The sequence below is a fragment of the Mugil cephalus genome, chromosome 15 (genome assembly GCF_022458985.1).
Source record: "Mugil cephalus isolate CIBA_MC_2020 chromosome 15, CIBA_Mcephalus_1.1, whole genome shotgun sequence".
NCBI lineage: Eukaryota > Metazoa > Chordata > Actinopteri > Mugiliformes > Mugilidae > Mugil > Mugil cephalus.
Genome location: NC_061784.1, coordinates 14,324,420 through 14,341,390, shown reverse-complemented (window position 1 = coordinate 14,341,390; position 16,971 = coordinate 14,324,420). Strand labels below are relative to the sequence as shown.

Below are 16,971 nucleotides of genomic sequence, written 5' to 3'. Positions count from 1 at the left end.
TATAATAGATTAATCTACCCATTTTAATTTACATTTAATGTTTTAGTCCCACCCTCACCCACAATCTTGTGGAAGAGATTTGTCTTTTTCTTCGCTCGGTCAGATTTAACATCAAATTAAGTCATTTTGTGCTTTAATTAATTTTTTAATTATATCCCACAGTGTTGTTCTCTTGTCTTCACTGGTGGCTACTTCAAGTCTCCGATAACATTTTTGAAACTTATTGGCAGCCTGAACAGGAGAGGGCATCACAAACCAAACTTTGTCACACTGAATCCAGCCTAATAGTTGGTGTTAAATGCTTAAAAGGTGAAGTGATGTCTGTTTCTACTTATATGCGGTTCCCTTTTACTTTAACCTTATCCATAAACGTAATCAGCACTAATTCATAGGGTCTGACCATAACCCAGCTATTTATTCCTACCTAACCTGAACGTAATATCTATCCATTTAGTATTGTCGGCGGAACGTTTTATCCGATGTACAATTTCTACACGGACCAATTTTACAACGGACCAGCTTGCCTGGCACCATGGAAGTGTAAGCATTTTAAATAGTTTTTGTTTATTAATTCAGATTTTAAACAACGAGGTTGTTAATCGGTAGCAATGTATTGGTTTTAATCTGTAACCAAAGATTTTGAATGAATATCAAACGCTCACATTGTTTAATTTCCGGTTAATTCGTTAATTAGACAGTGTAATGACACGAGTGGTTATCGGCACATTTTAATGTCTTTCTAATAGAAAAACTACACAGCAGTGTTTAGAAAACAACATGACAGTAACAACAAAGCTCTGGATACGTTTCTCTGTTCGTTTAATCGATATCTGGTCATACAACACCGAGCCAATGTGTGTTCGTGTCTTTGTGTTAGTAATTGACACAAATAAAAATGTTAAAAAGAAAACAACACTTAATTGTGTTAAATAAATCGAAAAATTTTCTCTTCTAAATATATACACAAACATTTTCTGTGCGACCAGTCTTTTTTTATTTTTTGACCCTGTGAACTCATCTACATAATAACTACTTATTAAATTTGGTTGTCATCATAAACTCTTGCTGACTTAAAAGTGCACGATCCATCCTGTACGACTTTTTACCACATCTGCATTGGAGGAAACTAACAAACACTTCTCTTCTTCTCAGAAAAAATGCCAATGCTGCTATGCTTAGTAACTATGAGGTAAGCTATCACTATTTAAAGTTGCATATTTTTTAAAAATTGCCGACTTTATCAGACGATTGACGGATTTGTTTATCCGTGTATTTCTCAGGTATTCAAACTCCTGACCGACCTGAAGGAACAGAGGAAGGACAGCGGGAAGAGCAAACACAGCGCAGGGCAGCAGAACCTCAACACCATCATGTACGAGGTCGGCACACGTCCTCTCCCTCTCCTCTCAGACTTTAACGTCCTAAACCACTTGTCTGCTGTGTCGCGTTTATCGTTTCATCTGCGTTTACGTGCAGACGCTGAAGTACCTGTCGAAGATGCCGTGCAGCAGGCAGAGTCCAGAGATCGTCAAAGAGTTCCTCACCACCATGATGCCTCACAAACTCACAAAGTCAGTAAGATCCGCCACAGACTTTATGCTTCATGTTATCATTTTGAATTTGCACCGATCAGCCACAACATTAAAACTACTGATGGGTGAATTAAATCACATTGACCCATCTTCTCACAATCCAACGTTCTGCTTGGAAACTTTTAGACCTGGCCTTCGTGAAGGATGTTACTTAGACATGTAGCCCCCACCTAGACCAGACCAGGCCCCCCCACCTCATAGCAATGACACTCCTTGATGGCAGCAGCCATGCCCGGCAGGATGCAGCCTGACACAGACACACACATGGTTTAGGAACAACTAAAAAAAAAACATGGAAAACAACACAAAGCCTTCAAATTCACTAGATGCCAAACTGATCAAATATCTGCGGGATGACGCACGGAAGACCCTCCCCTCAAATGCCCCCACTAACAGCATCCTGTTACCAGACACCACAAGACACGCTCAGAAGACCCATGTCCATTCTCTGATGAGTCACAACTGTTTTGGAGCTACACAATATTAGGAATGTGGTCATAATGTTATGCCTGATCCGTGCATATAGAGCACTGGGTGCAAAGCATCTTTTAATTAATTTAATTAATCACTTTCCCCCTACACAGGGCAGAAAAACTTCAGCTCCTGAACCACCGGCCACAGACTGCAGTGGAAATGCAGCTCGTGAGTCTTTTTTATTGTGTTAATCACTTGCTTTTATTATATTTTTTATTTAGTCACACTGTACATTTCCCTGATGGTTCTATGTACCATGACTCACTTCAATGATAAGTTGCCTGATTTCATATTGTTGTTTTACCATCAAAAAGTCTGACAGACGTATCCTTCTTACATTCATTCTCAATGCTGTCAGAGCCTGATATTTGTTACCTAATGTCCACTGCACTCAAGAGGAGATGAGAAGTATATTATAGAGCCACGTGTATCTGCAGCAGATTTACAGCACATCAGATTTGTGTTGAAACATTTAAATACTTCCAGGATTAGGATTGTGTTGCACTATTAATACACGGAGCCTTCTTCTCTTTTCGGTGTTCAGATGGTCGAAGAGAGCGAAGAGCGATTATCAGAGGAGCAGATTGAGGAGCTCATCCAGACCGTCGCAGACATCCTTCCCGGTGACCCGGAGCAAGAAAACGCGGCCCCAGCAGATGCAGAGATGGAGGAAGTCGGTGAACAGTCATGACACGGTGACCGGGAAAGAACCGACCCACACGCGGATAACTGGACATAAAACTATAGCAGAACTGCACCGGCTACTTTTACCTGCGTCACAGTTTGAACACACCAACGATATGACTTTGAAATGAAAGGATTCACTTCCGCTGATGTCTGCACAAGTAGCTCGTAAATGGAGGGTGTTGGACAGGAAGTCACGGGTGAATTTGTTTTTACGTCTGACGTTTAGGGAGACACATCTCCTATTAATAGTTTCGGTTTCTGAGTTAATGTTATTATCGGTTTCTCTAGAAATGAGGATGTTTACTGCTTTATAACTTCCATAGTTCATGTAATTAAACTGGCCTTGGTGCTGAACAGACTGAAGGTCGTGGATTATCCTTAGAGTGGCTGTGTATGGCCACGGTAGGGAGCAAGAGGTGAGCACCGATTCTTAATGAATTTACAGGCTGAAAGGCTGTGTAAGGAGAAACAAAGCAACATATGAACTGTGTGTGCAGCTTTCTGTCACTTATTTTGAATTAAGTGGTTAGCCGGTAGGGAAGTGAGCGCCACAACATCTGCTTTCAGAAACAGCCTCAAGGCTGTTCTCTGAATGTATATGTGCTACACAGGAACCATAAAATATATCGTCAGACTTCACATGTGTGACCAACTGTGAAGCACAGATCATAAATTAGATATGTAAAACTTCACAGTTGGTCAGTGAATGCATCTTTAAAGTAGGAAAGCCTCTCTAGTGACCAACACACACTGTTTACTGTATTTACTGTAAACGACAATCAATTGTAAATATTACTTCTTAGATTTTACACAGGACATAAACCCAGGCTATGGATCATGTCTCTGTTCCATTGAGTCATAACAGAGGAAGGATATGCTGGTTAGTGTCATCTACCTTTCAGTTTAAAGTTTCCTGTTTATGTATCACGTCGGTTTCCTGTGCTTACTGAATGCTTTGCCAAGACGGGAAGCAAAGCGAATGTGGACACAGTCATGATTAGTACTTCGTGAATACGTCTGTGATGTGTTTTTGAATACTTGGAGTCCAATCTGATTGCAGAGATTATAAAACATTTTACTGTACAGAAGAATGTCTGTCTATCTGCCACATAGACATGCACCAGGCCGCTTAATAACCTTCAAACATGTTGTATAGTTATATACTGTTATCAGTGTTACTGCAATAACCTTTGAGAGGGAAAGGGAAGGGAAGAAAGGAGATGTGGAGCTGTGACACAACATAGTGAAACACTATAGTTTTGTAATCCTGCAGTGTGCTATACGCCTTGTTATTATGAAATGTCTTCCTACTTGTCTTCATTTAGCTCGAGGTGCCATTGAGTAAGCACATTTTTAAAACGAATGCCTCTCTGGCACCAGAGGGGAGGAGACTCGGGTGAAGCACATTTGCCTCCAGATTCAGTTCGTTGTGGCTGGTTACTGATTACACTGAAACCAAGATGGCTCTCAACAGTCTCAGGCAGACTCTGAGCTACAAGCCTCTCAGTGTCAGAATCTATTGTTATTGGGAGTGCTTTGTAAAATCCTCTATTACAAATACAACTGGAGAAGTTGATGATATTGACGAAATATAATTTTCTTCTGGGAATCCTTGGTCCTGACATTTACACTCACTTGCCACTTTATTAGGTACACCTGTTCAATTGCTTGCAATGGCTAATCAGCCAGTCACATGGCTGCAATTCAATGCATTAAGTCATGTAGAGGTGATCAAGACAACTTGCTGAAGTTCAAATTGAGCATCACAGTAGGGAAGAAAGGGGATTTAAGTGACTTGGAACGTGGTATGATTGTTGGTGCCAGACAGGCTGGTCTGAGTATTTCAGAAACTGATGATCTATTGGGACTTTCACACACAACCATCTCTAGGGTTTACAGAGAATGGTCCGAAAGAGAAAATATCCAGTGAGTGGCAGTTGTGTAGACAACAATGCCTTGTTGATGTGAGAGGTCAGAGGAGAATGGGCAGACTGGTTGGAGATGATAGAAAGGCAACAGTAACTCAAATAACCACTGGTTACAACCAAGGAATGCAGAATACCGTCTCTGAACGCACAACACCTCTAACCTTGAAGAAGATGGGCTACAGCAGCAGGAGACCACACCGGGTGCCACTCCTGTCAGCTAAGAAAAGGAAACCGACACTACAGTTCACACAGACTCACCAACACTGGACGATTGGAAAAACATTGCCTTGTCTGAAAAGTCTTGATTTCAGCTGCGACATTTAGATGTCAGGGTCTGAATTTGGCATAAAAAACATGAAAGCATGGATCCATCATGCCTTGTATCAACGGTTCAGGCTGGTGCTGGTGTGATGGTGTAGGGGATATTTTCTTGGCACACTTTGGGCTCTTAGGACAAACTGAGCATGGTTTAAATACTACAGTCTACCTGAGTATTGTTGCTGACCATGTCCATCCCTTTATGACCACAGTGTACCATCTTCTGACAGCTACTTCCAGCAGGATAATGCACCATGTCACAAAGCTCATATCATCTCAAACTGGTTTCTTAAACATGACAGTGAGTTCACTGTTCTCCAATGGCCTCCACAGTCACCAGACACATCACCTTTTGGATGTGGTGGAACGGGAGATTGGCATCATAGATGTGCAGCCGACAAATCTGCAGCAACTGTGTGATGCCATCATGTCAATACGGACAAAAATCTCTGAGGAATGTTTCAAACACCTTGTTGAAAGTATGAAAAGAAGAATTAAAGCGATTCTGAAGGCAAAAGGGGGTCCAACCTTTTAGTAGGAAGGTGTAATAAAGTGGCCAGTGAGTGTATGTGGATGTTATTTTGATACATACAACCACATGACGGTTGTTGCATAATATTGATAATAATTAATGAATAATTAGGTTATTATTATTATTATTATTACTATTAATAATAATAATAATAATAATAATAATAATAATAATAATAATCATCATCATCATCATCCTACAGTAGGGACATATGTTCCCTAGCTGTCAGACTACTCCACCTTCGTCCTTTGCTCTGTGCTCATCTGTTCACTGTAGGAGCTTCCAGTGGTTGACAGGGGCCACCTCCGACTGGTCTGGGCCTACGTAGCCCTGACACCTCTCCATCACAACTACCATAAACTTTTTCAGTAATTTGAGCTACAGCAACTCGTCTGTGGCATCGACCCACGCCGACCTCCACACCCCACCCGCATCGGTGAGCCTTGGCAGCCGACGACAATGTCACCATTTCACGTCTTGGACCATACGTGAATGACGACTAACTATCCAACTAGCCATCAAATTTGGAGGACAGAGGCCTTTAGGGTGTAAAACAGCTTTGTCCTTGTTGCTGTCACACAGTTGAACAAGCTGTAGAAGTATATTGCGCATTTTTATCTATTTATATTCTAAAATAAACTCATTAAGTTTTTTATGGAGGTATAGGTTGGGGTTTAAACCTCTTTTACCACCACTGTTCTTTTATCATTTATTTTATTATGTATTTTGTTAACCTTTTTTTTTTTTTTCAATCTACGTATTGTTGCAGCCTGTGTACTTTCAACACATGTACACACACGTTTTTTTGTGTCAGTGTAAAAGGATGTCATCACCTGAGTGCAAAAACAAACCTACCTACGGGTACAAATAAAGTAACCTGAAGCTAAACGTAGTCACATTTATTCATCCGCGTAGGCCTCAAACTATCACGAAGATCCATGTAACCCTGGAAGAGCAACCAAAAGCTGTTACTAATGAAAAGATGGGTAAATTAAATGAGGCGGCCTCAACCTCCGCACTTCAGTGTGATTAAATTTCCCCTGTGGGGCTTTTACTCGGAGCAGACCAATCGATGAGATAAAGTCATTTTAGCCTTCAGTGGAAAAAAAAAAAAAAAATGTTGCCACTGCGGCGGAATTGCCCTTTAAGAAAACAACCAATAGGAATCGCCGAAACAGACGCGTTCTAGAATTCAGAGCGGCTGTCGACCAATCAGCGGCCAGCGTCTCTCTGTCTCGCGCTCTCTCTCTCTCTCTCTCGCTTCACGGTGAGAAGTTACGGCGGAGATACGTTGTGTAATTGCGTGCTCTTAAAAAATACTAAATGTGGCGGATGGGCTGTGGACGCGACTCAATGAGCCGCACGGAGACGAGAGAATAAAAATAAAAACCAGCTACGTGCGCGCGTGTTCGGACCGAGGTTTCACGTGTGTGTGTGTGTGCTCTTCGGTTTTCGTCAGTTTCACGGACCCTGGTGAGTGAACTCCATTTTTAAGAAAAACGCTGGCTACCTACCTGCAGATAAAAAAAGAGCCTGTTTGTGTCAGGGTAGAGCCGGGCAGATAGCGCAGTGAGCTGGGTGGGTGGCTGTGGTGTATCGCCGCTACCAGGTCATTCACCTGGCGCAATTTTGTGTTTATTGTTTATTTATTTGCAGACGATTACCAGTCCAGATGTTCGTGACTCCCGGGCTCGTGCAGTATAATCACATTTACACACACACACCGGTGGGAAGCTTGACCTGGTTGTTAATACGGGACCGTGTAATTTGTGCACGATTTTCACCCGTGTGAGTGGAAACGTTGCAGCATATCTCACAGTTACGCGCGTGACAAGAAGAAAAAAAAAAGAGGTATTACACGGGGGGAAGAAATGATTACGGTGCAGAAATCCACGGAGTGAGGCTAGCCCGTGGCTCGTATAAAAAAATGCACACAATTTAAATGTACACACACAAAGAGGTTCAGTGTGGAGCGCCCAGGAAAGAAGAAGAAAAAAAAAACGCACTAGATTGGTGGAAATGAAGCGTTCCTCATACACAGTCCTGCACTAGATCCCTTTTCATGATTGTTCACATGTTCAGCCCACGTTGAAGCAGCGTCAGAAAGGTTGTTTTTCAATATATGATCATTTTTTAATAGGATGTGGTTTGGTTTGGAGAATTGGATTGTTAAAGTAATATAGAGAAAAAAAAAATATGTCGGTGCAACACAGCGGTGCTACAAACCACAGCCTCTTTCTGAGGCTGTCTCCACACTATTTCTGCAAACCTCCATGAAGCTAAGGTTTAGTTCAGGGCTGCTGTGTTAGAAGACATTCGTTTTCACTGGTAGCTGCCTGCCTTCAGGGAAAGTGTAGGAGGTGTTCATCCTGTCAGACTACCTTTGGCAGGAAGTTGGTATTTTCTCCTGAGAATAGTAAGAAGGAGGTGACACTGGTTTCCCGACAACCTTTGGCTCACAAACGTCAAAGTGCTGCTCTCTGTCTTACCAGCCACCTCAACTATCACCCATAGACAGACTATGATTTCCGCTCATTATAGACATGTTTGTTTTTTTCCAGAGAACGTACCCACAGCTAATCTTTGATCTATTTTCACAAGTTAAATTGGACTAATATTGTTTTTTGACTCACTTTGTCCAATGATTTATCACTGTCATCTCATGTACATATATACAATTTGTATTTTAAGCTGCATTTAAAAATTTATTAGTGAACTATGTAGAATATCGCAATATCATAATAATGTATCGTATCATGACAGAAGTATCGTGATACGTATCGTATCGTGAAGTCCTTACCAATACCTACCCGTAATCTGTAATTTAATCGATTTAGCCAACAATAAAATGCCAAATATCCATTGTTTCCATCTTTAAGTTGCAGAATTTGCAACTTTTCTTTTCCTTGTGGGACGTGACCTCCAGATTTTTGGTTTTATGCTGTTGGTCAGACAAACAAGAGATTTGAAGACTGTATTGATTGATAGTGAATAAGTAAAATAATCATAGAAGTAAAGCTAGTTGCAGCCCTAAGTGAGAAAATATGCATTTATATAATTTGGTTGATCCAACTCCATAGATCAGTTAAGAAAAAAGCGCCAAGGCTCATCTTGTGCTGCCCTAATTCTTGCCACTCTCCAAGTGGCTTAATCTCTGCATGAAAATGCATTAGCGTCCCATGTAAAGCTTATGAACTTAACTTGGCTTAAGGCAGGACCCAAGGGTCCGTGCCAGACCCTGACATCCTTGCTTCCAGCTGTTTTTCCTTTTGACTGATCGTCGGAGAGAGTATTCAGGGAGGTTTCTCCAGTCCAGGGAGGGTAGCGTTCCCAACGTGGCATCCAGATGTTGGTTTCCCTCCCCATCCAGTCTGAACAAGACAGACCACAGAATCTGAGAAAGGGAGGTCTCTTTCAAATTTGCTTTTGCAAGAAGTTAAGCTCCAATTTCAGGGCTTCAGTGTGGCTTTCAAAATAAATACTGCAGCATAATCAGTACTGAATCAGATTTTTTTTTTTTTTACAAGCATATGCATTTTGTGTGCTAAGAAGAGGAATTAGACCAGGATTATGTTGGCGCAACTGCTCGTGTGCAAAGTAAATGGGGAAGTTGCAAGATGTGTCACTTGGTCAATAGTAATCTGAGCTATAATAAATAGTTTTACATTTCATTGTGGCAGGAACCGTCGGTGCAAATAAAAACACACGAGGGAGCAGTAATTAGTGGCTTCGGATACACTGCCCGAGAGAGCGTCTGAGATGCGTGCCGCAGTGAACTTTGATATGGTTTAACACTCAGCGGCTCCACAGAGGAAAAAAAAATGCAAAGTGGACGCTTTGTGAACACAAACTGGATGCATTTCAGCCCCTTTGGAAGTGTGTGAAAGTGTTCTTGGCAAAACAACGGTCGCAATCACACCGTGCTTGCTGTATCAGTGTTTTTTATTGGAAATTTAAAAGGAAGATGTGGATTCCTGACAAACTGATCCCAGTGCAGCTCTTGCTGAGGTGTCTAAGCTCATGTCCTTCTTGTGTTTTAGGTAGGAACCATGGTTGAAACGTGCGGTTGGCTATGGAGCGCTGCAGGCCCGGATCCTGCTCGCCGACAACAAGGTTTAGGAGCTGCAACGGAGTGAGGAGTCGTCCCAGCTCACACCTGAATATCGACCTCAGAACCACTTCCAGTCATCCGTCTTGTGCTCATCCTCAGGCGAATTGACCTTTACCGAAAATTACACGTCGGATTCCAGATGTGATTATTTTCTTTCCTCCTAAATCCCAAATATACCTAACAACCATGAGGAGCAACAGATCAACCCTACTGATGGGCTGCGTGCTCCTCTGTTCCGCCTCCCTCCTCTACTTGGGCATGAGCGGGGTGGACTGCCCTCCGAAAAGCCACCGCTACCGGTGGATGGAGCTCAACCTGGGTTCGGGCAACCAGAGCCTGTCACTGACTGAACACTTCCCCGAGGACACTCCCATCATCTTCATCGGGGGCTTCCCCAGGAGCGGCACCACGCTGATGCGCGTCATGCTGGACGCCCATAACTCTGTGCGCTGCGGCGAAGAGACTCGAGTCATCCCCCGCCTCCTGGCCATGAGGGCCACCTGGAGCCGCTCCGTTAAGGAGAGGATACGGCTGGACGAGGCCGGCGTCACTGACCAGGTGTTGGACTCGGCTGTGCGAGCGTTCCTGTTGGAGGTGGGTTGTCGTGCAGTCTTTAGGGAGGTGTGTTTGCATACACGACTATGGACCAGTCTTAAAACCCTAAACTAACATTTGGGTTGCCAAATGGATTTGAGAAGCCGGATTATTTACAAGCAAGTATTTACATTGCTTGAAAAACTGCTCAAACAATAAATGAATTTTCTAAATGAATCAGCTGATCTCTATGACTAATAACTAATAATTTTATTAGACATCCTTAATTATTAGAGAATATAAAGGATCGTTTACACACAAATTTCAACAAAAAAATGCAATTGCCTGTGGAAAACACAGAGATGACACAAAAATGATTATTAATTGAATATTTTAACATTTTAGAAAGTATGTTTATTTGTAAATTGCACTGATAGTTGGATCCAGATCTGATATATGTACATGGAGGTGCAGCGGGAAGATTCTTTGGTCGGATTAGACTGAAAACCGTTAGGCAGGACTTGTCCAAAGATAATTAAATGTACCAGATCTCAAAAAAGTCAGCATTTAGTTTCCAGAAATGGGAAAGGGAAGCTAAAATCCCAATGGAAAGCATTAGATGTCTCATGACTACTTTGCAGAAGTCACATCACACTCTTCCAGCTGCTGGAATCTTTACCACTAGTTCTGATCCTGAGCAGAGGTGCAGAATTTAAACACAATTGCTAATCATGTTTGGGACATTAATTATTTCTACATCTACATCTACACATGCTTATTTGGAAATGTAGCTGCTAATACAACCAACTCAAAGAAATCTCTCTATCCAGACCCTCCATTTACAGCGGATTTATGCAGTTATTTACAGAAACTTGGGAAACTTTTTTTTCGGTTATTTGTTTTTCTATTCCATCTATTCTATTCTATTTTCTCTACAAATAGACACCCAGTACGTTAAAGTCTGGGTTTACCTTAGGATGTTTGTCAGGATGTTGTTTATCCCCAGAAATGACCTGTAATAATTATTCCGTTTTGGTTAAAATGCAGATTAATGTCTCTGGCAGGGAAGGTGTTTGTGTTTAATCGCTCCACGTTGAAACATTGGTCTTTTTTGTTGTTGTTGTTGTCTGCGATTCAGGTGATAGTCGGCCACGGGGAGCCTGCGCCTCGACTCTGCAACAAGGATCCGTTCGCATTAAAGTCCCTGTCTTATCTGGCGCGTCTCTTCCCTAAAGCCAAATTCGTGCTCATGCTACGAGACGGACGGGCCACCGTCCACTCCATGATTTCACGCAAGGTGGGTGCGGTTTTCACGTCAGACAAACTCCCTCGCAGGTTTCTCGCGACCTAAACGACCTCTCCACGTCTCACGTTTGCTTCGTTTCGCAGGTGACCATCTCTGGGTTCGACCTGACCAGCTACAGGGACTGTCTGACCAAGTGGAGCAGCGCAGTGGAGACCATGTTCACCCAGTGCCAGGCGGCCGGGGAAGCCAGATGTCTGCCGGTCCGCTACGAGCAGCTCGTTCTCTCCCCGGAGGAGGAAATGAGGAAGTTGCTTCACTTCCTAGAGCTGCAGTGGGACCCGTCTGTGCTGCACCACGAGGAGCTGATTGGAAAGGCTGGCGGCGTCTCTCTGTCCAAGTGAGTGCTTGAAAAGTGAGCATAGCGAGCGCACGTTGCTCTGTAGCTCTAGCCGCTAACCACGCAGACAGTTTTATCTCCACCATCGTTTCTAACCAATGAAGCCTTTCAAATCTGCTCTCTGCAAAGGTGGATTAATTCCTTTTCTCAAATGTTCGTGTTCAGAAACACAAGACGACTTGGTTCTGTTGTGGTAGCGTTGGAGATTTCAGAGTAGATATCTCAAAACCTCAGCTCACCGAACTGAAACTATCTGTTTGACGAGATACCCACAAGGCCTTAAACATAGGCCTCATGCTCTCTGTGCGTCATGGAAGCGAAACATTCACCTGCAACGCAACTCTGATGATATCTTTAAAGTGTGAATTTAAATAAATTGTGAAAATGATTATCAGAAATGTGGGATGCCGGCGGACACCCCCACGGTAAAGACGTTTTGTCCGACCAGAGTTGAAACTAAATGTATTTATAGTCGTTCCCAAGAGCCAAATGGGAAGTCGCCAGTCACTGAGAGGGTGTAGACACATATTATTGTTTAAAATCAGAGCACATTCTGTGTTGTACACATAAGAAATATAATAGCAACCAATAAAAAAAAAGAGAGAAGGGCAAGTACACTCTCTTCTCCATGTTCAAGGTTACAGCAAATGGTCAACACAGTCTATTCCACCACTCACTGTCGGCTTCTTTATAAAAACTAGTTGCTTCACAGCTCTGGTAACGTTCTGATTTTGAACCTGCTTCCGCTTTCTGGAATCGACTTTATTATGAAAGAGCAGATACAAATCGTTTTAAATAGCAGAACATCCTCTGAAGCGTCCTGCTGTGACAGCTCCTGCTCATCGGGGGGGTTCAGTACACGTTGCTGAGCCCGAGTCCGTCTGATCATCCCTCATGTGAAGTCCGGCCCCGGTGGCCGTGAGAAGCGGCTATATTTCAGGACGAGAGGTGTTATCTTTCTCAGGCTTGCGACAAGGCCGTTACGATTCTCTCAGCTCGCACGCTCGCCGTGAGCTCAGAATAACAAGTTGCCTACTCGCAGTTTCTCGGCGACCGTACGAATGTACGCGACGTATTGTTAAAGCGCGCACGTCGGCAGTGTTTTTATCTTTTGCTGGTATTATTCTTTTCTGTTACATAACAGCGCTGCATGTGGGTGAAACGAGTCGACACAGGAAATTTAAAACCATATTGATCCATCTAAAAGATGGTCTATTTTTACCCGACCTGTGCACAGGAGAGGTCAGAGCACAGAGAGACCCTGGGATTGATGGTTAAAGCAGTTAAATGATCATAGAAATGAAGGTAGCTGCAGCCCTGTGCCTCCATTTATCCCTTTCCTAAAATATGTTGGATTCGTGTTAATGTGTATTTAAAGAAAGTTAAATTTGTGGGTCGAAAAGTTAAAAAATATATAAAAAAATGTCTAATCAACCAAAGATTTTGTGCCCCCTCCCTGCAGTACCTCATTTTAAAGACCTACCTTAGACAGTGAACGTAGACAACACACAGAAAAGACTGAACAGTGAACGGGTAGAAGTCAAAACAGACATCTGATATTTGGTCTGAGAGCTCTTCTATTTGTTGGTCGTGTTTTTCCTCTCCGAATTAAAATGCCGCGCAGGTTTTCGAGGCGGATTTGAACACAGCACTCGTCACGTACTTGAGCGCGCTAAGCCACCGGTTTTTCATCTGAGGCAGCCAAACCTTTCAAGGACAAGTAAAGCTTAGGAGCTTTCCCCAGTGGATTTTTTTTTTTTTTTTTTTTTTTAATTTGCTCCACTTCATTTGTGGTGATTTGAACAGAACGTCTCTTTTCGCTGGGCTTTGGATTTGGTGGGAATCTGCCCCTGCACGCTGCTAAACCCAAACCTGGCGCGTGTTTGGAGGAATTAGGCCACGTTGGGAGAGAATTAGCACCATTACTCTGATTAGTTATGCAAGGGTCGGTGCTATATTAGTCACAGTGTTTTATAACCACTTCGGAAATGTAACTTATCGCAAAATGTGACGACGTGTGGTTCTGAAATGTGAAACGAGCTAAAATATATGTGTACTTCGGTTTATTATTGAGCCTTCTCTGATTTTATCTCGTACCGTTTCTAGTACATTACTATTTTTATTTGTCTCATTGGTTTGTTGTTATTGTAGTGATTTAGTCTTTTTTTTTACTGTAACTTTATTTTGAAAAGTCTTATATTATTTATATTGTGTCATAATTAAATTCAACTTAAAAAAGAGCTTTTTGTCTTAAACAGCTCAATTAATTAACTCGTCTTGGTTCTTATTTTTACACCTAAATTCTTACAGAAAACGTTAATACTTTTTTTTTTTTTACTTAATCTAATTTCTACAACTATCTGAAATAAATTTAGAGACCAGCTACTTAAGTGTTCATTTTTTTTTTCTGGTTACAACACAAACACACACACTCACAAACTGAGCTCGTGTTTGTTTGTTTTTGTGTGCAGAGTTGAGCGTTCGACAGACCAGGTGATGAAGCCAGTGAACACTGAAGCCCTCTCCAAGTGGGTGGGGCACATTCCCCCCGACGTGATCAGCGACATGGCGGAAATCGCCCCCATGCTGGCTCGTCTGGGCTACGACCCTCACGCCAACCCCCCCGACTACGCAAAGTCCGAGCCCATGCTGTCGCCGCTGAACTACTCACAGGTGAGGCCAGCAAGCTGAGGAGCGCCGGGTTTTTCTCAGTTGTTTGATGCTTGAAAAAATCGAAATGCTTGTTTTTCTTTGCGAAAAAAAAAAAAAAAATTCCCAGTATTTTAAATTTAACACATGAAAAGTTGCCAGATACATTTGAGTTTAAAACAGTGTTCTGCTTTCTTTACTTGGTTGATGACTCAAAAGATGAGCATAAACGACTAATGAATTTTTTTTTATTAAATAAGACTATATATACAAGCAAACACAGTTGTAGCAAATAATAAGGAAAATACAAACTAAATACTCTATTTGTAATTTAATTTACATACTCGGAAAAAGAGTGGGTGGAAGTGGAAAAAAACAACTTATTAACTCCTACACCCTTCCTTAAATCATTTATTAATAATTACTTCCTGTCGTCTCTATGTAAATATGTACACGCACATGTTGACACGTATATATTTTTGATCAAACTGCTTCTTAAATAATCAGTAAATTCAATATTTGCTTCGGCAGTGCAGATTATCACTTAATCAAGGAAGTGAAAACGCACACTATCTGCCACAACAAAAGTGAAGATCAAATCAGCCTCTTCTATTACTTTCTAATCTGAGTTTTTCTTTAAAATGAACATTCAAGTTTCACTTATTTACCATGACCAGGGTGACTGAGAAACTTGTCCTCTTATCATTCCGGCCTTTTTGCAAAAAACAACAACAACAAAAAAAAAAACACCTATTTAGGACAAACCCAAAGTAAAATGAATGGTGTTGATCGACATTTTGAAGCTCATGCACCATCTTGGTCTCTTTTGAAAAACTCAGAAGTTTCTGTCACAAAAGTTGTATTGTACTTGAGTCATCAACTTTGGCACACAGTTAAAGAAACAAGAAGTTGCTGGGTTCGCTTGAATTTTTTATATATTTTTTTGTGTGTCAGCTGTGTCGGTTGAATCATATGGCGAAGTGAAGTTACTAAAGAAAAAGTAGTTTGCATTTTGTTCTTCTTACTGTGTTATTTTCAACTGCAAAGATGGTGTTTGTGTTCAGGTTATTATTATCCCATTCTTGATGATTTACTGGACACAAGTGTCTTAGACACGAAGAGGAGACATTTGTCATAAGAGGGGACCTTTTCTTATTTCTGTGATTATTTATTATTATTATTATTTATGCTATATCTTTCAGACAATTTCCACCACACCTATATTGGCTTTAATCAATGAAATCAGAAGAAATTAGTTTTCCAACGACATTGAACATTGCTGTGTCCCGTATACGACTCAGCTCAGTGTTAAAGGTTTAAGAGACGAAAAGCTTCAGTCACTCAACATCACAATCCTAACTTCTCCCTCACGCTTGGTATAATACGTTCATGACTAACCGGTGTTTTTCTCTTTTCTTTCCCCAGAACTTGAAAGCAGCAGAAACTCCTCACCCCAGTTAAACCTGGCTGTGCCGTTCCACGACACGGACGCGCCTCAACCACGGACTTCCAGCTCAGCAGTACCTGCACCTCACGGGAAACTTTTTATTGTTAAATGTGTATTTTTGAATTGTCCTTGAGACTTTTTTGTGCGGTGTTCATGTCTGTGCGCTGGTGGAGTGTTTAAAATACGGGACTCGTTGAGTGGTTTGGAGTTCGCGGCCCGCTCGGGGAAGCTCACTCCGTCTCGCGCTCCGTCCTTTCCTCCGCAGTGAACCAGCAGTGAAAACGCTGCGTTTGGAAACTTACCCGCCTCCGTACCTGAAAGTATTTCAACGTGTCTGTGAGTTGTTCCGACCTCATCACAATGTGAATGTGTCTTCAGGCGAGTCCTTTCGATTACCGCGTGATCAGTCAGTATTCATGAAGCATAACGACTGTATATTTTTGAAGACGTATGTTTATTTTCGTAATAAATTATTCTGGTGTTGACCATTCATTCACTTTGAAAGCTGAGAGGATTTAATTGTTTAATTGTATATTGTCGGATATTAATAATAAAAAAAAACCTAAATGTCACCTTTTAATTAAGTGTACATGTTGTGTTCAACAGTTTATTGCTTGTTTGGCAGTCAGCTGAGCCACAGCGCCACCCAGTGGTTAAAAAGAACAACACAACACCAGACAAAATACTGACTTCTACCTGGACGACCTGCTACACTAGAATAAATGTCAGGTCAAATTAAGTTATAATGTGCCATCATTTTAGCTGTGTTAGTGCATGCGGCACATTTTTTTTTTTTTTTTTAGGAACAAAGTAACTACACAAAGTTTGAAATTAAAAAGAAAAGAAATCAACAGAAAACTGAAATGTTTTTACTACCCTCAAGTCATTAATGACAAAATGTACACTTCCAAAAACTGTTATAAAACCCTAACTTATTAATATTTCTTTCTGCGTGAATCATTTGAATCAATATATGTTTTAATTTTCTTGAATGACTGCATATCTGCCTGTGTGTATACACACACACACACCTTAAAATATACTGCGAAGCTCAAT

The 16,971-nt window shown here is 41.6% G+C and overlaps 2 protein-coding genes across 2 annotated transcripts; both read left to right on the top strand.

Annotated features, from left to right (window-relative positions):
- Window positions 1-466: 466 nt before the first annotated feature.
- On the top strand, window positions 467-3,836 carry LOC125020716 (calcitonin gene-related peptide-receptor component protein). Its single transcript, XM_047606177.1, has 6 exons — window positions 467-540; window positions 1,153-1,189; window positions 1,281-1,379; window positions 1,477-1,571; window positions 2,177-2,234; window positions 2,611-3,836. The coding sequence occupies exons 1-6, from the start codon at window positions 533-535 to the stop codon at window positions 2,755-2,757; spliced, it is 444 nt and encodes a 147-aa protein (XP_047462133.1). The 5' UTR covers window positions 467-532; the 3' UTR covers window positions 2,758-3,836.
- A 2,945-nt stretch (window positions 3,837-6,781) lies between these two features.
- LOC125021397 (protein-tyrosine sulfotransferase 1-like) lies at window positions 6,782-16,487 on the top strand. The gene is made up of 6 exons (XM_047607458.1): window positions 6,782-7,004; window positions 9,572-10,236; window positions 11,315-11,473; window positions 11,566-11,819; window positions 14,291-14,492; window positions 15,894-16,487. The coding sequence occupies exons 2-6, from the start codon at window positions 9,829-9,831 to the stop codon at window positions 15,927-15,929; spliced, it is 1,059 nt and encodes a 352-aa protein (XP_047463414.1). The 5' UTR covers window positions 6,782-7,004; window positions 9,572-9,828; the 3' UTR covers window positions 15,930-16,487.
- The last annotated feature ends 484 nt before the right edge of the window (window positions 16,488-16,971 follow it).